At 45.5% G+C, this 23,265-nt stretch overlaps 1 protein-coding gene and 1 pseudogene across 1 annotated transcript; both read left to right on the top strand.

Annotated features, from left to right (window-relative positions):
- Positions 1-8,207: 8,207 nt before the first annotated feature.
- Positions 8,208-9,158, top strand: LOC128846873 (olfactory receptor 6M1-like). Its single transcript, XM_054046127.1, has one exon. It carries the CDS (start codon positions 8,208-8,210, stop codon positions 9,156-9,158), a length of 951 nt encoding a protein of 316 aa, XP_053902102.1.
- A 365-nt stretch (positions 9,159-9,523) lies between these two features.
- LOC128845967 (olfactory receptor 10A4-like) lies at positions 9,524-22,969 on the top strand (annotated as a pseudogene).
- The last annotated feature ends 296 nt before the right edge of the window (positions 22,970-23,265 follow it).

Below are 23,265 nucleotides of genomic sequence, written 5' to 3'. Positions count from 1 at the left end.
TATAAAAATATTGCTCAGGCATGCAGGAGTGAAATCAGGAAGGCCAAATCACACTTGGAGTTGCAGTTAGCAAGAGATGTTAAGAGTAACAAGAAGGGTTTCTTCAGGTATGTTAGCAACAAGAAGAAAATCAAGGAAAGTGTGGGCCCCTTACTGAATAAGGGAGGCAACCTAGTGACCAAGGATGTGGAAAAAGCTAATGTACTCAATGGTTTTTTTGCCTCTGTTTTCACACACAAGGTCAGCTCCCAGATTGCTGCACTGGGCAGTACAGCATGGGGAGAAGGTGACCAACCCTCTGTGGAGAAAGAAGTGGTTTGGGACTATTTAGAAAAACTGGACGTGCACAAGTCCATGGGGCCGGATGCGCTGCATCCGAGGGTGCTAAAGGAGTTGGCGGGTGAGATTGCAGAGCCATTAGCCATTATTTTTGAAAACTCATGGCGATCGGGGGAGGTCCCAGATGACTGGAAAAAGGCTAATGTAGTGCCCATTTTTAAAAAAGGGAAGAAGGAGGATCCGGGGAACTACAGGCCAGTCAGCCTCACCTCAGTCCCTGGAAAAATCATGGAGCAGGTCCTCAAGGAATCAATTATGAAACATTTAGAGGAGAGGAAAGTGATCAGGAACAGTCAGCATGGATTCACGAAGGGGAAGTCGTGCCTGACTAACCTAATTGCCTTCTATGATGAGATAACTGGCTCTGTGGAGGAGGGGAAAGCAGTGGATGTGTTATTCCTTGACTTTAGCAAAGCTTTCGATACGGTCTCCCACAGTATTCTTGCTGCCAAGTTAAAGAAGTATGGGCTGGATGAATGGACTGTAAGGTGGATAGAAAGCTGGCTAGATCGTCGGGCTCAACGGGTAGTGATCAATGGCTCCATGTCTAGTTGGCAGCCGGTTTCAAGCGGAGTGCCCCAAGGGTCGGTCCTGGGGCCGGTTTTGTTTAATATCTTTATTAATGATCTGGAGGATGGTGTAGACTGCACTCTCAGCAAGTTTGCAGATGACACTAAACTAGGAGGCGTGGTAGATACACTAGAGGGTAGGGATCGGATACAGAGAGACCTAGACAAATTAGAGGATTGGGCTGAAAAAAACCTGATGAGGTTCAACAAGGACAAGTGCAGAGTCCTGCACTTAGGACAGAAGAATCCCATGCACTGCTACAGACTAGGGACCGAATGGCTAGGTAGCAGTTCTGCAGAAAAGGACCTAGGGGTCACAGTGGACGAGAAGCTGGATATGAGTCAACAGTGTGCTCTTGTTGCCAAGAAGGCTAACGGCATTTTGGGCTGTATAAGTAGGGGCATTGCCAGCAGATCGAGGAACGTGATCGTTCCCCTTTATTCGACATTGGTGAGGCCTCATCTGGAATACTGTGTCCAGTTTTGGTCCCCACACTACAAGAAGGATGTGGAAAAATTGGAAAGAGTCCAGCGGAGGGCAACAAAAATGATTAGGGGTCTGGAGCACATGACTTATGAGGAGAGGCTGAGGGAACTGGGATTGTTTAGTCTCCAGAAGAGAAGAATGAGGGGGGATTTAATAGCAGCCTTCAACTACCTGAAGGGGGGTTCCAAAGAGGATGGAGCTCGGCTGTTCTCAGTGGTGGAAGACGACAGAACAAGGAGCAATGGTCTCAAGTTGCAGTGGGGGAGGTCCAGGTTGGATATCAGGAAAAACTATTTCACTAGGAGGGTGGTGAAACACTGGAATGCGTTACCTAGGGAGGTGGTGGAGTCTCCTTCCTTGGAGGTTTTTAAGGCCCGGTTTGACAAAGCCCTGGCTGGGATGATTTAGCTGGGAATTGGTCCTGCTTTGAGCAGGGGGTTGGACTAGATGACCTCTTGAGGTCCCTTCCAACTCTGATATTCTATGATTCTATGATTCTATGACTTGTCCATGACTTTTACTAAAAATACCCGTGACTAAAACGTAGCCTTTTTTAGAAACCTTTGCCTAATTTCGAGCCTAAGCTTATTGATGGCCAGTTTATCTCCATTTGTTCTTGTGACCATATTGGTAATTAAATAACTCCTCTCCCTCCCTGGTATTTATCCCTCTGATGTATTTATAGAGAGCAATCCTAGCTCCCCTCCACCTTCTTTTGGTAAGGCTGAACAAATCATGCTCTTTGAGACCCCTGTCCACCTGGCCTACTTTTGGAACCAGTAGGAGAAGCAGGGTCAGGAGAACACCAGCCAGTGAATGGGCTGGGAACTATGAGCGACCCTCCATAACCCTTCATCCCCTATTCCAGAGAGAAGTGTAATCTTGTGGTGATTACAGAGCTAATCCAGGACCACACCTATTGCTTCTCTACCCTGGTGCCCCCTTTGCAACTCTGGCTATCTGTTTCCTGTGTCTCTAGGCCAAGCCAGGGGGATGGGCAGCCCTTTAAGTCATAACAAGAACCAGTGGCTGGAAGTTAAAACCAGCACTTCAAATTAGAAATAAGTGCCACATGTCTAACAGGGAGGGTGATTAACCCCTGGGTGGAACCAACTCTCAAGGGAAGTGGTGCATTCTCCAACTTCTGATGTTACACCCAGACGGGATGCCTGTCTGGAATATATGTGTATTGGACTCAATATAGGCTTAAGTGGGTAACATTTGATAGCTGTCACTAGGCAGGAGGTCAGATTAGATGGTTCCTTCAGGCTTTTGGATCTATTATACTAATCTTCCTTTATTGTGGGACAGTTCTGAAGTCCACACTATCTTCTGGTATTCCATCTGCAGGGTGTTGCCATCCAACTGAGATGGTGTTGCCGAGTTCAACCCCCATGTATCAGTTACTGAAGGAACTTTGCAGCTTAAAATAGCACAATATACACAGGGACAGTTTCTCAGCTGATTTACTTCAGTTGAGTGTCTGGCCCTCAACTCCCAGTGTTGCGAGTGCTCACTTGAACTAAAGTAGACCCCCCATTAAATATCTGCAGTATGGGCTCTATGACACAAAGGGTCCCTGTCTCACAATTGAAGCCACGGGGAGCTGAGGGAGTGCCTGTCGTTTCAGGGTCACATCCACATACTGGACAGCCAGGGAAAGCAAAGTCCTAGTAGGAAGGCAGAGTTAAATTAGTGCTCACCCTCTCTCCAGTTGTGACAGGCTAAACCATTTTGCCCTAATCCACAAACAGGTGGTAGGCTCTAAAACTGGTGACGTTGCAGGTTACAGAACCCAGTTGTCAGTGCCAACCCTGGGAATAAGCTCCTGGAGTCTAGACACTCAAGGTATGTCTACACTGCAGAGAATCCTCACGGCAGGGAGTCTCAGAGCCTGGGTCTACTGATGTGGGTGTGCGGGCTCACACTAAAAATAGCAGTGTAGGTGCTCTCATTAAGGCCACAGCTTGGGATCTGGAACCCGTCAGTCTCAGCGTCTGAGCTCCAGCCTTAATGTAAATCAGGTGTAACTCCATTGGAGTTATACTGTTGCAAGAGAGAGGAGTGTTAGGCTCACAGACTCCAGGGCTTGCCATCATCGACTGGATAGTGCACTGACCCTGTATTCATGAGACCTGGATTCAATTCTTTGGGCCTCCTTAGACAGCCTGTGTAGTCTGGGGAAGTCACTTAATCTCTTTATTGCTCAGTTTTCCATTGTAAGATTAGAGTAATAATTCCTTTTTTCACAGGGGTATTGTGAGGGTACCATCCATTCACAATTAGAAGGGGCTCATATGGTGCTGAGGACCATATGAGTAGATAGACAGAAGGCTGAATTTGTGATTTAGCTAAAACATGTCCTTGAGAGCCCAGCAGATGTCAGATGTGTGGGTTCCAGCCCAATGCTCAGTCTATTAGAACTGGTGCCTATTTTTCATTACTGATTTCACAGAGGTATATACACAACATGGAAAAGCTCCTAGGTGTGCTTGCCAAGCTGGGTGATCAGGAAAAGGCATTTCAAAAATATGCTGGGTGTTTTCCACTGATGTTTGGCTTCCAGTCTCTGTGACCCCTGGACAGTGGAATTCACAATTATGACCAGGGAATGGGGCATTGTGGGACAGCTGCTGGAGAACTTCTAGGGTCATACAGTGTCTACACTTGCACTGCATCAACCTCAGTAGGTTGACGAAGACTCAACACTGTTTGGGAAAGTGATTTCACTGTGTCACCGTAACGGGGTGCTTATCTCAGCCAGAGACCAATTAGAGTGTAGACCCACGCACAAATAGGTTGATGCAATTTGGATTATGTTGACCTAACTTTGTAATATGGATCAGGGCTTAGTTGTCAATGGCTGAACCTCAGTTTGATCCCGGTCAAAATGACTCCTCAAGTCAAGATGAATGATAACGATGGGAGACATAACTGTTGAATTTAGGGAAAGGAGCCTGCCCATGCTGGTATTGGAGTCTAGAAGAAATGTGATATCTAGCTATCTATCTAATCTGCTGTGGATGATCAATACTGCTAAATATCAGTTCTTAGATAGTTTTTGTAGTAGTATTTTGGAAACTTTTTTTTCTCCTTCCACCAGGAGAAATGTTTATAACTGGCCCCAGAGGACAATGTTATGGAATATACTAATCAGTTGGCTAAAAATACACATCATGAGCCAGAAAAGAACTGGCTATTTCCAACATGCTTCTTTGCTGCCAGGGGAGATAATTTCAAGCAGCAGATAAATTATTCTTGCTCAGCACCGATGCTTCAAGTATCTGAGTGCTGGAACCCATGATCTTGTCATGTTGGGAAGTGGTGGCTGGATACTGACACAGATTATGCTATTAGCAGGTTCTCAACTGGTAGCCAAATTGGTGCATCCTGCCAATACATACTGCTGAGGTTAAGACTTGGGTTATTGTCAGTACAGTAGTGAACAGTTAAATTAGCAAGTCTGCTCTCAGTGGTTCTATAATTCCTACAATGAAGTTGTCTCTCACACAAATTTCCAAGCTTGGAAAACCTGTATGGAAGCCAGTGGTCTGGGTATAGGCAGGAAGAGCGCAGCTGTGGTTAGTTGAAGATGTCCTGAAAGAAGAGAACTCTGCATTCTGGAGTCCATATAGGCTGGATGGGATCTTTCCCCTTTGAGAAAGGACAATGGATCCAAACACAGCTCCTTGATGATGATGTGTGGGAGATGAAGTGAGTATTTCTGACTGTTGTATCTTGTCTATTTCATGGCTTTCTGGTGTAATTCGTATGGGGTCACATCAAGGCATTTTTGTATAGGGCTTGCTTCTCCATTGCTTTGTAACTTGTGTTGCCATTTATTCTTGTGCCATCTGGGTGTACAACAACAACAACAATAATTATTATTTTTATTACCTGGAAACGCCAAACAAAAATGAACCCCACTGTGCTATGCACTGCACAGACATATAGGGAAAGCCAGTCCCCACCTAAAGATCTTACAGTCTAAATAGAAATGACAAAGAAAGGTTGAGAGGAGAGACGTACAGAGAGGGGAAGGAACTGTCACAAGGCCACACAGCAGGCCTGTGACAAAGCCGGGAATAGAAACCCCAGGTTCCCGCTAACATTCTGGTTTTGTAGCATTTTGCACACCTTTTTCTCTGCTGTAAATGAGAACACAAGGTGCAATATACAGAGAATTGAACCATGAGTCTGGTATGTTGTCCAGGAAATCCCGCCTTGTAAAGAGAGCTGTAAACCCAGGAGTTTTACCTGTCTGTTGCATCGTCATACCTAACTAGGAATCACATTGCATTCCCTGGCTAAACCAACAACTTCTTCCTTTGCATCACCCCCCCTCCCCCGCCCCAGTGCTTATCAGACTCAGATCTGTTAACTGAAGGGACAGTGCCAAGCTTCTGTGACTTTTCATTCTGGTCATCCTCCTGAGTCAAGGCACTGATGAGAGACAGATCATATTCTGGCTCTTGCATTGCCAAGCAATTTTCATTTACATGGCCAGCTTCTAACTTATAGACCCAGGGAAGGCAGCAGGACTGCAAAGTTGCCTTTATTCCTTGACTTCCATTGACCTCATTCACACCAGGCTGAGTGAGAGGGGATTCAGCCCTGTTGGATGAGGAATTACACCACAGAGAAATATGAGCCCCAGTGTTATTAATTTTCTTTTATTTCACACCACAAACCTACATGATGCTTCATAAAACATAGAGCAAAACCCTTTCTAAGCCTTGTAGATCTTAAAAATCTAAGAAACATTGACATTTCACATTTCTCATTTAAGAGACTAGAAAAGCCACACCTGTCAGATTCTGTACTAACACCACAATTTAGGTCACTGTTTTATTAAGTAGTGTAAAATAATGCCTAATACACAAATATGTCATTCAATAAATGCCATCAATAGATCTGATTTTCCCATGCCTTACACCATGCGTTAAGAATTGTTGCATGATGAATGCAAACTGGGTGTAAAATGGTACCAAATCCAATAGTAATCTCTGGCAACTACTTTATATTCTTTTTGTATAGGTGTAAAAATGTCTCTTCTCTTTGCTTCTCTTCTCACTTTATCTTGCTTCCCAACACTTATCTCAGCATCTTTGACATAAAATAGTTTGCCCATAGAAATGCTTCTAAGGTTCTGACTAGTCTCCATTTTGGGGGTATAAAAACCTGCTGAGGGTAGGGTTATTTTTCTCTTTGCTTGTTTTGTTTGTTTCAGGTCTTTTTATAGTTCTTTTGCTTTGGATGCATTTTTCGGTGGTTGTTTTTTACTGATTAATTTTTCAGGGTAGGTAGGTATAGGGGTAGGTATGGTATAGGGCAATGGTTTTCAAACTTTTTTTCTGATGACTCAGTTTAAGAAAATTGTTGATGCCCATGACCCAATGGAGCTGGGGATAAAGAGTTTGGGGTGTGGGAGGGGCTCAAGGCTGGGGCAGAGGGTTGTGATGTGGAAGTGAGGGCTGCAGGATGTGGTCAAGAATGAGGGGGCTCCAGGTTTGGGGGGGAGGCTCAGGGCTGGGGCATTGGGTTGGGATGCAGCAGGGAGTCACTGCTCTGTGCTGGGGGTACAGGCTCTGGGGTGGGGCTGGGGATGAGGGGTTTGGGGTGCAGGAAGGGGCTCCGGGTTTGGGGGCAGGGGATAGGTGCGCTCAGGGCTGGGGCAGGGGATTGGGGCGCAGGCTTACCTCAGGCGGCTCCCGGTCAGTGGTGCAGCGGGGGTGCAGAGGCAGGCTTCCTGCCTGTCCCAGAACCGCAGATTGCACTGCACCCTGGAAGCGGCCAGCAGCAGGTCTGGCTCCTAAGCGGAGGTGTGCAAGCGGCTCCAAGCAGCTCTTGCCCACAGGCATCACCCCCCCATCACCTGCTGCTGGCCAGTTCCTGGCCAATGGGAGTGCGAAGCCAGTGCTCAGGGCAGTGCAGCATGCGGAGGCCCATGGCCCCCCCACCTAGGAGCCAGACCTGCTGCTGGCCACTTCCAGGGCACAGTGCGGTGTCAGAACAGGTAGGGACTAGCCAGCCTTAGCCATGCAGCACTGCCGCCGGGACTTTTAACGGCCCAGTCGGTGATGCTGCCCAGAGCCGCCGTGGCCCAGTGCCTTACATTCTGCAACCCAGTACTGGGTCGTGACCCACAGTTTGAAAACCACTGGTATAGGGCAGGCTGTTGGCACAAAGCGTGAAGCAGGGAAGAGCAAACCCTGAAATATTATTAAAGATGATGGACAAATAAACTAAGATTGTCAAAGTACATAGCAGATTTAGATGGCCAATTCCAATTAATTTTAGTCTGCTTTGAAAATATAAGCCTACATGTTCTGATCAGATCATCATATGCTTGGGAGAAAATAAAAATAAAAGTATGCCTTGTTCCACTTTTGTGGTTTAGTTATTTTGCATCATCATTAACTTCTGCTACTCTATTTTCATTGTTGTTGTCATCTTTTTGATAGATTCATAGATTTCAAAGCCAGATGGGACCATTATGGATCACCTAATCTGGCCTCCTGCATAACATAGGCCAAAGAACCTCACCCAGTGATTCACATATCAATCCCAATGATTCAATCTTGTTTTAGAGGCTCTTCTCCTTCTTTATGTTCTTGTTCATCATCTTCATCTTCTTCCTCACCATTTTTTCTCCATCCTCTCCTACATCTTCTCCATTATTATTTACAGTTATCTATTAATTAAACCTCATGTTTCCCACTGCAATTCTGAGTAAAGTTCTCAATAACACTTGAAAATATGTTGGTTTCATTATTTTATTGTTCTCTGTCTAGATAAGGATCATAGCAGGTATGGAAGCAAGGAACGGGACACGTGTGACTGAATTCATCCTGATAGGTTTCCCTAGCCCCTGTGAGGTGGAGATTTTCTTTTTCATGCTATTCTTCATCATCCTGGTGGTGGCAATGATTGGGAACTCCATCATCATCACCTTAATATGCACTGACTATCGCCTGCAGTCACCTATGTATTTCTTCCTCTGCAACCTGTCCCTCATTGAAATACTCATGACTATGACTGTGGTCCCAAAAATGCTGGAGAACTTCCTATCGGAGAGGAAGACCATCTCCTTTTATGGGTGCCTGGCTCAATCCTACTTCTATTTCCTGCTGGGAATCTCGGAGTATGTCCTGTTGGCCATGATGTCCTATGATCGGTATGTGGCCATATGTTACCCACTGAGCTACAGCACCATCATGAATGGAAAGGTCTGCGTCTGGTTGGTGGTGGGGTCATGGATGGGGGGATTCTTCTCTGTCTTGGTCCCTACCGTGATCAAACTTGGATTGCCCTACTGTGGCCCCAACATCATCAACCATTTCTTCTGTGACAGCGCCCCCTTGTTGCACCTCGCCTGTGCTGACACCCGGCTGGTGGAATTCATTGACTTCATCATCTCGCTGCCTGTGTTGCTAGGCTCCCTGCTGCTGACAGTCATCTCCTATATGTATATTATCTGCACCATCATCCGGATCCCATCTGCCAAGGGCAGGCAGAAAGCTTTCTCCACCTGCGCCTCTCATTTCACTGTGGTCACCATTGGCTATGGCACCTCCATCTTCATCTATGTCAGGCCCTCGCAAGCCAGCTCCATGAACTTCAACAAGGTCGCCTCTCTGATGACCACCGCAGTGACCCCCATACTCAACCCACTCATATTCAGCCTCAGGAACCAGAAGGTCAAGGAGGCATTGAGAGACTCAATTGCCAAGTGCCTGGGGCTCATCAAACACACAATCTGAGCTGGGCTAAGAAGGAGAGAGTGCAGAAGTATTGAGGCTTGGTATTCCCTAGTACATCTGCTTCACAATGGGCATGATTGTTTGGGGTGCAGACAACCTCCCAGAATTGGCTGAGCACCCACAACTCCACTGCAGTCCTTGAGGATGCTCAGCATTTCCCGAGAAGCACCCGGCAGGGTCACAAAGGAAGGCCAATGTTTTCTTTTCAAAGCTGCCCATTGTGTCGTTTAGCTGCTCCTTGTGTTTGCAGTGCTGATGGCTGGGTTATAAACTGACAAGTGATTTATAAGTGTCCCACAGCAGAAGATTTCCACTGGTCCACCAATATGGGACTTACAGCATCTCAGCTAGGAACGAAAACCGTGATGAAGATGTTGATCATTTCCTGTGACCAGTGCAGAAGAAGTGGGTGTTTTAGGAGGGAGATATGAAAAAAATATACCAGTATGAATAAAATAAAAGTTTTCTTTCTTTCTTTCTAAAATCACTCCTTTCATGTCAGTAATGCAGAAGAATCTGCCTTTAGAAGGGAAATATATAAAAAAAAAAATTCCAATCAGAATATATAAAATAAAATGTTCTGCATTTAAAAAGGAAAATACAATGTATGCATCATTTATTTGCTTACAATATATCCCTTGTGTGAATGTGACCCTCTCTATAATCAGCACTCTACAGATGTGTAAACTGAGGTGCAGAAAGGTGAATCGATTGGCTCCAAGTCGTACAGTGAGTCAGAAAGAGAACCCAGGTTTTGGTAACGTTGACGTGAAACATTTCATTTCAATCGAACTCGACAAATTTTGCTTTGATTTCAGTCATTTTGACTAAAGGAAAGGATCCACAAAATGTCATGGGAGTTGTGGGAGAAGGGGGCCTCCCTTTTAGCCTTTCCGTGATGGGAAGTTTCTGAATTTGTGTTAAATCTTCAAAATGTATCCAAGATAAAACGTGTACATTGCTTGATATATAACCAATAACTGTGTGTTTGAAAGAGGGGCTCCACCCATACTGGTGACCACAAGACCAGGCAAGTTAAGATAAACAAGAAAGTACAGTTAAGGAAAGTATAGTAGAGAAAAACAACTCTGGACTAAAAGTAATCAGTAAATGAAGTGGTCAACATCTATGGGTTAATAACAATTAACCAAAGAAAAGACTAATATCACGCGTGTTTTTGATATGAATTGGAACCTGTGAAATGCTTTATGCAAATTGGAAGAATTTCATGAATATGTAATATGGATATGTATAAATATGTTACCATATAAGGGGGTAGTTGGAACATCATAGGAGAAATTGATCATGACCTGCCTATGCGGCACCTTTTCCTGCCTATCAGTCACAATCTACTGCTTTATCACTGGCTGTTAACCACAAGAAATGCTTTTGGTTCAAAGAAAGGTATGAACTAATACACCTCATCAGGTGATACAGACAACCCAACAGTTCTCCCCTCTGCCTGATATGGAGAAGCTGGGTTGTCTGCACTACAAAGTAAAGCTTTTGATACGGTCTCCCACAGTATTCTTGCCAGCAAGTTAAAGAAGTATGGGCTGGATGAATGGACTATAAGGTGGATAGAAAGCTGGCTAGATCGTTGGGCTCAACCAGTAGTGATCATGTCTAGTTGGCAGCCGGTATCAAGCGGAGTGCCCCAAGGGTCGGTCCTGGGGCCGGTTTGGTTCAATATCTTGATTAATGATCTGGAGGATGGCGTGGATTGCACCCTCAGCAAGTTTGCAGATGACAGTAAACTGGGAGGAGTGGTAGATATGCTGGAGGGTAGCGATAGGATACAGAGGGACCTAGACAAATTAGAGGGTTGGGCCAAAAGAAATCTGATGAGGTTCAACGAGGACAAGTGCAGAGTCCTGCACTTAGTAAGGAAGAATCCCATGCACTGCTACAGACTAGGGACCGAGTGGCTAGGCAGCAGTTCTGCAGAAAAGGTCCCAAGAGTTATGGTGGACGAGAAGCTGGATATGAGTCAACAGTGTGCCCTTGTTGCCAAGAAGGCTAATGGCATTTTGGGCTGTATAAGTAGGGGCATTGCCAGGAGATCGAGGGACGTGATTGTTCCCCTCTATTCGGCATTGGTGAGGCCTCATATGAAGTACTGTGTCCAGTTTTGGGCCCCACACTACAAGAAGGATGTGGAAAAATTGGAAAAAGTCCAGCTGAGGGCAACAAAAATTATTAGGGGGCTGGAGCACATGACTTATGAGGAGAAACTGAGGGAACTGGGATTATTTAGTCTGCAGAGGAGAAGAATGACGGGCGATTTGATAGTTGCTTTCAACTACCTGAAAGGGGGTTCCAAAGAGGATGGATCTAGATGGATCTAGACTGTTCTCAGTGGTAGCAGATGATAGAACAAGGAGTAATGGTCTCAAGTTGCAGTGGGGGAGGTTTAGGTTGGATATTAGGAAAAACTTTTTCACTAGGAGGGCGGTGAAACACTGGAATGGGTTACCTAGGGAGGTGGTGGAATCGCCTTCCTTAGAGGTTTTTAAGGTCAGGGTTGACAAAGCCTTGGCTGGGATGATCTAGTTGAGGATTAGGTCCTGCTTTGAGCAGGGGGTTGGACTAGATGACCTCCTGAGGTCCCTTCCAACCCTGATATTCTATGATTCTATGACAGGGAACAAGAGATGTGGCTGAAACAAAAAACATGTTTAATAACGTACATATCAGATGCTGTAACTGCTCTTTCTTCTTTTCTTTGTCTTTAATAAAAGGTTTAAAGGATTTTTAATGGTGTGTTTGCCGTAGGAACTAAGCAGGCTGAGGCATGTGCATACGAAACCCTGAACCTTGTTTAACAGTGTTTGATGTTGGACAGTGATTGGGTCCATGTATTCCATTGAAATTAAAACAACACTACTATTTTAGACACCTAAATTGAAAATTTAGGCACCACTGAGGTCCTCAAATCTCCCACTTAGCTGTTACCGAGCCCTATTAGTGCCTTAATTCACTCGATGCCGAAAGTTTTGCTGCAAAAGTCCCTTGAGTGCCTATGTTTCTACCATGATACATGTACACCGGAGCCTCACTCAAGGTGTTTCGTTGCCTGTCTCAAATCTAAGCCCCAGCCGGATCCTCAAACCACGCAAACATAGACATGACTGCGCTTCTTTCTCCTGTGGAACCTGATCTGGTAGATGGGCTCTGAACACACCTAAATCCACAGAAGACAGTGTAGAGTGCTGTGAGGATTTCCCTCAGATCTAAGCTGGGAAGGAATAGATTTTTATCGATAAATATCGCTAACCGGCGATTTCACCAAACACAAAATACGACCAAAAAAAAAAATGTTTCCATCAATAATCAAAATTGACTGACAGGCAAAGTAAGCAAAATGCTACCTGAGCACTGATTAGAGTTTGATTTAAGGATATTGACCTTGTATATTTTGACATGTGATGTTGCCAATTTGCGTTGTAGCCATTGTTCACTACCTGTTGAGCCCGATGATCTAGCCAGCTTTCTAGCCACCTTATAGTCCATTCATCCAGCCCATACTTCTTTAACTTGCTGGCAAAAATACTGTGGGAGACGGTATCAAAAGATTTGCTAAAGTCAAGGAATAACACGTCCACTGCTTTCCTCTCATCCACAGAGCCAATTATCTCATCATAGAAGGCAATTAGGTTAGTCAGGCATGACTTACCCTTGGTGAATCCATGCTGATTCCTTCTGATCACTTTCCTCTCCTCAAAGTGCTTCAAAATTGATTCCTTGAGGACCTGCTCCATGATTTTTCCAGGGACTGAGGTGAGGCTGACTGGCCTGTAGTTCCCCAGATCCTCCTTCTTCCTTTTTTTAAAGATGGGCACTACATTAGACTTTTTCCAGTCATCCGGTAGCTCCCCCGATTGCCATGAGCAGGGCCGCCCGGGGGGGGGCAAGTGGGGCAATTTGCCCTGGGCCCCGCAGGGGCCCCCCATGAGAGTTTTCAGGGGCTCCCATGAGAGTTTTCAGCCGGTCTTCGGTGGCAGGTCCTTCAGTGCCACTGAACACACCCAGAGTGAGTGAAGGACCTGCCGCCGAAGACCTGGAGCTTCTTCTGCTCTGGGTCTTCAGCGGCAATTCGGCAGCGAGGACTTCTTCCACTCTGGGTCTTCGGCAGCAGTTCGGTGGCCGGTCCTTCACTCGCTCCGGGGCCCACCGCCGAAGTCCCCTGAAGATCCGGAGCAGAAGGACCCCCGCTGCCAAAGACCCCAGGTCCCCTGAATCATCTGGGCGGCCCTGGCCATGCGTTTTCAAAGATAATGGTCAATGGCTCTGCAATCACATCCGCCAACTACTTTAGCACCCTCAGATGCAGCCCATCTGGCCCCATGGACCCTCACTCAGGCTTTGTGAATCCCAGTGATTTTCTAGGTGCCTAAAAGTTAGTTTCTCTGTGAGTCCAGCCCCCAATTCCTATTTACTGTCAATGGGATTTAGGTGCCCGTGTCCCTTAGAAAGTTCAAGCCTGCGTTGCTACTGATATTTTCAATTAATCACCACTAGAACATAGGATAAAACAAATGAAAAGACAAAAAAAAAAAAAGGTAGAGACAAACTTTATTAACAGCTAACACCTGGGATGGGTTATATATATGTAGACCATATATACACATATATGCAGAAATAGAAAAGGACAATAGAACTTTCCCCAAGATTTTTACATTTGGACATGTAATGATTCACTCAGCTCTAAGTGAGGGCTCTGGAAACTGGATTTCTCAGGAGAGAGGAGGACTATAACCATGGTTCTTTATTTTCAAGTGGGAGATTTTCAAAGGTCTTCAAATTTCCTCAGGACTATAATCATGGTTCTTCAGTCTCTTAAAAATTCCAGCCTGGAATTCCTGGCCTCTATTAGAGGAGCGAAAGCAGGTCTCCTTTAGCTACCAGCAGGTCCCTTATTCTCTTCTAGCCCACAGAGGGGGACGTAATACAATTATGAACATATGACACAGTCCTGGCAGTTATGAAAAAGGCTAATATTATTCTGGGGTGTATTAACAGGAATGCTGTACATAATACATGGGAGGGAATTTTCTTGCTGTACTCAGCACTGGCGAGGCCTCAGCTGGAGTCCTGTGTCCTGTTCTGGGTGCCACACCTAAGGGGGAGGAGCGCAGCAAAAATAAGCAAAGGTTTAGAAAGCCTGACCTGTGAGGAAAAGATAAAACAACTAGGCATGTTTAGTGTTGAGAAAAGAAAACTGAGGGGAGACCTGAGAACAGTTTGCAAATATGCTAAGGTCTGTTCTAAAGAGGACAGAGATCCATGGTTCTCCATGTCCACTGAAGGCAGGACAAAAACCAATGGGCTGGATCTGCAGCAAGGGAGATTTAGGTTGATATTAGTGAAAACGTTTGAACTCTCAGGGAAGTTAAGCTCCCAGATCCTGGTGTGCTGACACAGGAAGGGCTAATGCTGCACCCTGCTTCTCCATGGGGCCACCTGGGCTGCGGCAGGCTCCGGGACGGTCTGCCTGGCACCAGCCATAAGAAGTAGGGGTTAGCTTCACAAAGGGAGGAGGGCTAGATCAGTGGGGAGGGATAGCCAGTGGTTTGAGCATTGATTGGCCTGCTAAACCCAGCGTTGAGTTCAATCCTTGAATGGGCCTTTTAGGGATCTGGGGCAAAAAAATAGTTGGGGACTGGTCCTGCTTTGAGCAGGGGGTTGGACTATATGACCTCCTGAGGTCCTTTCCAACCCTGATATTTTATCCAAAACAAAACTAGTCCTTCAAAAAGGGAAGGAATGAGATGACTTTCCAGTCATCTTAAGCAAATTTTCCTGCTTTTAAATAAACGTACAAGTCTACCTATCTGGTTGCATCACAAGGTTTGAATTACTAAATGGAAATATTTCACTTTAAAACTCTACTCCTAGGGAATGTGTGCTGTTATTGGGGGGCACCTTGGTCTCATTTGTAAACTACTTCCAGCATTGGAAAACCAGAAACTTTGCCATGTGGGACCTAGGCATGGGGATGCTGAGAATCACCTCAACTAACTTCTAGGTGCCTAGAAAATCACTGGGATTCCCCAGAGGAGCCTGACCTGGCAGGCGAGCTCAGAGCACGCTTACAGGATCAGGCCTCACAGGTGAGTAAGGTAGAGGAACCCCTATATTACCCTGTCACTCTGGGGCTCAGGCAGCTGGTTGCCTGGCGAGGGGATGCAGTGCACATGCCCAGAGGCAGAAACATAGGTGCTGAGGGAACTTTCACTGCAAAAATTCAGATGCTGAGTGAGTTTAGGATCCTACAGATTTCAAGGGTAACTGAGTGGGGGCTTTATGAATCCCAGTGGGGCCTGCTTATGGGATTTAGGCACCTCTTGTGGCAGCAAGGTGCCTAAATCCTTTTGTGATGCTAGCCCTTGGTGCCTAATTCCCTTAGGCCCCTTTGACCATGACAGACTTGGTTTCTCTCCGGGCCAGATTCTCTCCTGATGTAAATTATTTCAATGAAATGATGTCAGTTTACATCAACTGAGGATCTACCTATCTACCTTCCCAACTTTCTCACCAAGATATTTTACACCAGCTTCTTTTCTGTCCCATCACCCAATCTGGCTACTGTCCATATAAGAGCCTTCTTCCCTACCAGCCTTCACCCCATCCCAGTCAGTGTTCCCCCATCCCACTCCCCAATTCCTTCCTCCTCCTCACCCCCACTCCTTCCTCTGTAACCCCCACCTTACAGAACTGTGACTCTGGATTCATACACCCTCCATCTGTTCATCCAGCAGTGACCTACTCCCCCCGCTCCCCAATCTCTCCTTTTCTCCAGTTCCTGTCCTCTGATACTCTTTTCCCATATCTCATTGCCTAGTTAACTCTGTGTACAGGGGGAGTTCCAGAACGGGGCCTTCGGTTTCCATTGCTACACTGATCCCACCTGAAAACACGTGTTCTCTCTCTAGGACACTGGCCTTAGCCTCCTCTACAAATAGGAACAAAAAGTGAGCCAGTCGTACAGAACAGAAGGCTGCATTCTGCAAGGCACAGACTCTGCAGAGGATTTGGGGTCTTCGTGAACAAGGCACTCAACATGAGCACCCAGCATGGTGGCATGGCTAAAATGGTCAAAGAGATGCTTGGATGTAGAACAAGGGGAGAAGAGAACAGGAGTAATGAGCTGATAGCACTTCTACACAAAACAGCGGTGAGACCAGGACTGGACTATTGCATCCAGTTTTCGTGTCCACTTTAAAAAAGGATCTAGAAAAGAACTGGAGAGAGTGCAGAGCTGAGTCACCGACATGATTTGAGGGCTGGAAAAGAAGAAAGTAAGAGAATTAAAGAGCTTAATCTCTTTCAGTTTCTAAAATGAAGATCCAGAAATTACTTGATCGAAGTGCATGTGTACCTTCATGGGGAGAGGTTACTGAGTATTTAAGGGTTGTTTAATCCAGCAGAGAAAGGAGTAATAAGAACCAATGGCTGGAAGTTAAAGCCAAACAAATTCAAATTAGAAATAAGGCCCACATTTCTCTGTGGGGGTGGTTAACGGCTGGAACAAACTCCCAAGGGAAGTGGTGGATCTCCATTTCCTGAAGTCTTCAGCTCCAGAATGCATGCATTCAGTCAAACCCAAATTAATGGGCTCAATATAGGAATAACTTGGTGAAATTCTGTGCCCTGTAATATGTAAGGGGTCAGACTAGTCTCTTCTGGCCTTAAAATCTATGAATGCTGTTATTCATAGTGAGTTGCATAACCCATATTTAACGCTGTAAAGCATTTTGCCATATAATACACGATTCAAAGAGCTGCTCTACCAGACCATCTCCTATGGAATCTCCTGGGCCTGGTTGAGAGGTCTCAGCCAGGCAAGACTGAACCCAGCTTTGTATGAAACATATTTTACTAAATAAAGTTCATTTTGTTGTGAGATTTTTGCAACTAACCGATCATAATGCAAATTGCCTCCCATTAATTGGATTGGTCCGTTCACTCTGGAACCTACTGCCTACTCCATTGTCCCTCTCTGCCAGTGACAGAAAGAGAGAAAGAGAGAGAGAGAGAGAGAGAGAGATGCCATTGTACTGAACAGCCATACAGATGTCACACTAGTAACATGATTAAAGATTACCCCTAGGAGGAAAGGTTACAGAATCAATGTCTAACAGTGCTTCATAGCTGGTGAATGTCAGAGATTTCATTGAGGCTACCACTAATTTTCACTAGCTAGTAAGCTGGCCCATTGATTTTAATGAGGTGACACCAATTTACCCCAGTTGGGGTTCTGGCCCCATTGACTCCAATGGAGCTGCAGCTGATGGGGATCTGGTTTCATTGAATCTGATTTACACCAGTTAAGAATCTGGCTCATTAACGTCAATGAAGTTTTGTTGTTTTACACCAGCTTTGGATTTGGTTCACTGTTTATTTTCTTGTCTCTACACTGTCTTCAGACAAAGAATCTGTGATTCTTTAGGGAGCTAGTCCCAAAGGTTACTCAAGAGCATAGATATACTCAGCGTTCTGTCAACACGGTAGTCCTTCGAAAAGAGAAGAGGGAGGCTTCCTTGTTCCTATTTGAAGGTAGGTTAAGCATTTCTAGCTTCCACACGCAGCAGATTCACTGGAATTTGCTTTGCTGACCTGTTTCTCCTTTCCTTGCATCTCATGTGCTCATTGACATCTGTGCAAAGTGGGTGGAAAACACCAAGTGAGAATTCTACCCTCATTTCAGCCACTGGAAACATTTTATGTTCACTTTGCAAAGATGTACATGGCAATGCAAGGCAGAAAGTAATGAAGAATCACTGGCCATATTCTTCTTTTAATTGCACTGAAGTAATCCTGCAGTAGCTCCATGAAAGTCAGTGCATCAGATCCGATGTAAATCAACATAGCTTTATTTATGTCAATGGAGTTATTTTGACTTAAACTAGATGAGGATCTGACCCAAAAGATTTACTCCAGATTTAGGAGGCCATATCTACAGAATGGGGGACTATATCCTGGAAAGCAGGACCTCTGAAAAGTATTCAGGGTCATAGTGGACAAGCCACTCAGCATGAGCTCCCAGTGCGATGTGGCAAAAAGGGCTAATACATACTTTGGAAGTACAAGCCAGGGAGTAGGAGCAGCAAGGTGATTTTACCTCTGTGTGTGGCATTGGAAAGACCGATTCTGGAATACTGCTCTTTGAATACTGAATCCAGTTCTCATGTCCACATTTTTAAAAGGCAGCTGAAAAATTGGAGAGGGACAGAAAGGAGCCACAAAAATGTGTGAGGGCTGGAGAACATGCCTGACTGACAATGAGAGACTTAAAGTGCTTGATCTAATTAGCTTATCAAAAAGATGGTTGAGCAGTGAGTTGATATGGTGTGTGCTTTTATGTGTGTGTGTGGGGGGGGAATACAGGGTACTAAAGCCTCATTAATCTAGCAAGGAAAGGTACAACAAGAACCAATGGCTGTAAACCAAAGGTAGACAAATTACAATTAGAAATTAGGCACAATTTTGAGAGAGGTTTCTTAATCACTGGAACAATCTACCTAGGGAAGAGGTAGATTCTCCACTTCTTGATTTCTTCAGGTTCCTTTATGGAAGATATGCTGTAGTCAAACCCAAGTTATTAGACTCAATACAGTGATAACTGGGTGATATTTAATGGCCTATGGTTTAATGGAAATCAGACCAGTACCCTTCTGACATTAAACTCTTTGAATCCATGAGTTTACACTGAGATCAGATTCTGGCCTTAAATGTCTTAAGAAACAGGATTTACTCTGGAATTACTCTAGTGTCACTAAGAGTAGAATGCTGCCCAGAATAAGAGACAGACCTTGGGACCAGATCCTCAACTGGTGTAAAAATAACATAGTGCCCCTAACTTCACTATACCAATTTACGGAAGCTGAACATCTGACCCAACCAGCTGAGGATCTGACCCATTAAGTTTAACTTCCATTTTTACTCATCTCTTTTATAGCAGAGAAATATTTATATGCAGTGGGCCAGATTTTCAAAGGTCTAAAGATGCAGATAGGTGCCCTGTGAGATTGTCAAAAACACCTAAATAGATTAGGCACCTAACTCCCATTGAAATCAAATGAGAGTTACACATTTTATCTGCTTGGGATTTTTAAAAATCCCACTAGGGACATATCTGTATTTTTAGGGGCCAAGCTACCTTTGGAAATCTGGCTGTAGCGACATATGTTACACAGTAGTGAAATATATAGTACCTAGAAAATTGCTCTGAACTCCAGTTAAGAAAGAGAAATAACATAAAGGAACCAATGCAGGTGGAATTACAGGCCTGAGATATTGGGAAAGATCCTTAACTGGTCTAAATTGCAGTAGTTCCATTGACCTCAGTGCAATAACACTGAGTTACACCAGCTAATGGCCCAAGATGGGAAGATTTTGAAAGATACAAATGAATTAGTTGCCCAACTCTCCTTGAACATTGACTGGAGTTGGAGGACTAACTTCCCACGGTACCTTTGGAAATTTCCCTCCACTCGAATCACGGTAGTGCTTTGAATCTCCCACAAAGAGGAGGGCTCTGTCCTAGGCATTGCACCGACCGAGGATAAAAGACAGTTCCTCTGTCAATGATTTTCATCGAATCATAGAAATATAAGCTTGCAAGAGAGAGGTAATCAAGTCCAACCTCCCGCATTGAGGCAGGACCAAGTAAATCTAGATCATCCCTGATTGGTGTTTGTCTAGCCTGCTTCCCCCAATGACAGTGATTACACAACCTCCCTTGGAAGCCTTGGGTTTTATGATCTACTACATGAACCACATGGGCAGAGCTCAAAGCATGGGCCCCTAATGCTCAAGCTAAGGCTGGGAAATTCAGTGGGATTTGGTGGTTTCACTCTCTTAGGCTACTTTGAAAAACCACAGCCTGTAGTGTTAAGGTAGGAGCAGCAGCAGACTCATAAAGCTTTTATGTGAACTAGCCACTAGAGAAGGATGAAGAGAATATACACTCTCCTACCATGGGTTACAGCAGCATCCACATAACCCGAGTACACCCTGTACCTGCGGTAGGATGTATTGATTTTATAAGTGTAAAGGTGCACGACTCACGGCTGCGGCACTTCCTGCTGGTCATCTCAGGGAATTAGCTCTTTTCCATCTTGGGTGCCCTCTGCAGGCCGGTGTCCCACTTGTAGCTGGCCCCCGTGTCCCTCCCGGACCCCTTTACCCAGGGGCTGCCCCCTGGCAATACCCCCACCAGTGCCCATGGGTCTCCCCTCTCTGGGAACCCCCCAACCCTCTAATCCCCACCTTGCCTCAGTCGTGACCTACTGCTGGTCACCATCTAGCCCCCGCTCACTGGGCAGACTGCAGTGTAAAAACCACTCATCATAGGCAAGGGGGGTCTGGACTAGCTGCCTTCCTCTACCACCCAGTACCTCTGTGGGCCTCAGACCAGGCCCTGCAGCCTGGGGAGTTGCCAGCTTAGAGCTCCCCTGCTCCTCTGGCCTTTCCCCAGCCCTGCTTCACTCCCAGTACCCTTTCTGCAGGCAGCCAGGCACTGCTCTCTCCCAGCCTGGAGAGAGACTCCTCAGCCTCTGGCTCACAGCCTTTTCATACAGACCAGCTGTGGCCTGACTGAGGTGTGGCCCAGCTGCAGCCGCTTCCCCAGTCAGCCCAGCTTTTAGAGCTGCAGCCCTCTTTCAGGGCTGCTTTTACCACTGCAGCCCTCTTTCAGGGCTGATTTCCAGCCCTTCAGGGCAGGAGCGGGTGACCACCCCGCTACAATAAGTAACGAAATATAGTTAGCAACTACCTCTCTCTCAATTACAAGATCAAACAACCTACTTTGCACATTGTATATAACCAATAAATACACAGGCATCATCCATCTTAGAATCATAGAATATCAGGGTTGGAAGGGACCTCAGGAGGTCATCTAGTCCAACCCCCTGCTCAAAGCAGGACCAATTCCCAACTAAATCATCCCAGCCAGGGCTTTGTCAAGCCGGGCCTTAAAAACCTCCAAGGAAGGAGATTCCACCACCTCCCTAGGTAAAGCATTCCAGTGCTTCACCACCGTCCTAGTGAAATAGTGTTTCCTATTATCCAACCTATACCTCCCCCACTGCAACTTGAGACCATTGTTCCTTGTTCTGTCATCTGCCACCACTGAGAACAGCCGAGCTCCATCCTCTTTGGAACCCCCCCTCAGGTAGTTGAAAGCAGCTATCAAATCCCCCCTCATTCTTCCCTTCTGGAGACTAAACAATCCCAGTTCCCTCAGCCTCTCCTCATCAGTCATGTGCTCCAGACTCCTGATCATTTTTGTTGCCCTCCGCTGGACTCTTTCCAATATTTCCACATCCTTCTTGTAGTGTGGGGCCCCAAACTGGACACAGTACTCCAGATGAGGCCTCACTAATGTCGCATAAAGGGGAACGATCACATCCCTCGATCTGCTGGCAATGCCCCTACTTATACAGCCCAAAATGCAATTAGCCTTCTAGATATATTAGATACAGTACACACAGAAGGAATGTGAAAGAGCAACTAATTGGTATGAATGGTCCAGGGACTGGGATATTCTAGTCTGGACCTTGCTGTAGAATACATATTGAGTGCAGTGGTCACATGGCATGGGCTACTGAAATAGCAGAGAATCAATCAATGATGAGTTATTTTCTTCTGCATCTGTCATTTGTTCATGATAAATATTTTACAGCCATAGAAACTAAACAAAAAAGACGAGCAGGAGAAACCGATTCAGTGTCCAACTTTCGTCTGATTTTTGGTGATTATTGTTCACTTTCATGCATTTTCCACAGGTTCTTCTTCTACTTCTTCTAAATCTGTTGCTACTTCTTTCTTCCTCTTGTCCATAATTTCCCAACAGATGCCATATAAAAAGAAAAACTGAATGAAAGCCAAACCGTTCTCACTGAACTCACATTTGTGTCTTTCTTGCACCTCCAGGAGCTGCAGGTTCTTCTGTTTCTGGTATTTCTATTGATCTACTTCCTCACCATCATTGGGAACATAGTCATTATTCTACTGATAAAACTCAGTCCCTCCCTCCACACCCCCATGTATTTCTTCCTGGTGAACTTGTCCTTCTTGGAAATGTGTTACACAACCAGTGTGGCCCAACAAATGTTGGTGCACCTCCTTGGGGTAGAGCACAAAAGCATCTCCATCATGGTGCATCCCAGATGTATGTTTTCACCATCCTGGGCCTCACAGAATGCTGCCTCCTGGCGACCATGGCTTATGTTGGCATATGCCATCCCTTGCAATACACGCTGATCATGAGCAGGAAGGTCTGTATCTGCCTGGATGCTGCCTCTTGAGTCACTGGTTTCCTGGTGGAAGCAGCACAAACCACTTGGATCTTCACTTTGCCCTTCTGTGGCCCTCAACAAATTCACCACTTCTTTTGCGACATCCTGCCCATGGTGAAGCTGGCCTGTGCAGACACCTCCATAAATTAGATGGCGCTGTTTGGGGTGTCCATGCTGTTTATCATGGGGCCGTTCCTGCTGATTCTGGTCTCCTACGTCTGTATCATCTCCACCATCCTAATGATGCCCTCGGCTGAGAGCCGTCACAAAGCCTTCTCCACCTGCTCTACACATCTGATGGTGGTGACATTATTTTTTGGAATAGCCCTTTTCACCTACTTGCAATCCAGGTCCAGCTATTCTCCAGACACCAATAAGATGATTTCCCTGATGTACACAGTCGTGACACCTATGTTAAACCCTGTAATATATACCCTGAGGAACAAAGAAGTGAAGGGAGCCTTGAAGAAGACATTAGCAAGAAACTTCTGTCCCTGGCTGAGGTGAAATTAAACCCTGATGTTCCTCACTGCTAAGAGGAAATATTAATTAATAAATAGTTCAGTTATTGCCATGAGTAGCAAACACAAACAGGCTTGGAAGAATTCAGACTGAGGCTGTGTCTACAAGACAGAAACTATGTTGGCAGAGCTACATTAGTGTAGCTATGCTAGTATAAACCCACGTCATAGAAGCAGTTGACACCAATGTAAGGGGTTTTTCCATCAGTGTGGGAACACCACTAGTTACATTGACAGAAACAGTCTTCCATCAGTGTAACTACCTGAGTTAGGGCAGCATAG

This window comes from Malaclemys terrapin, chromosome 12 (assembly GCF_027887155.1).
Source record: "Malaclemys terrapin pileata isolate rMalTer1 chromosome 12, rMalTer1.hap1, whole genome shotgun sequence".
Lineage (NCBI taxonomy): Eukaryota > Metazoa > Chordata > Testudines > Emydidae > Malaclemys > Malaclemys terrapin.
Note: the sequence above shows the minus strand (reverse complement) of the source record. Positions and strands in the feature narration are given on the sequence as shown.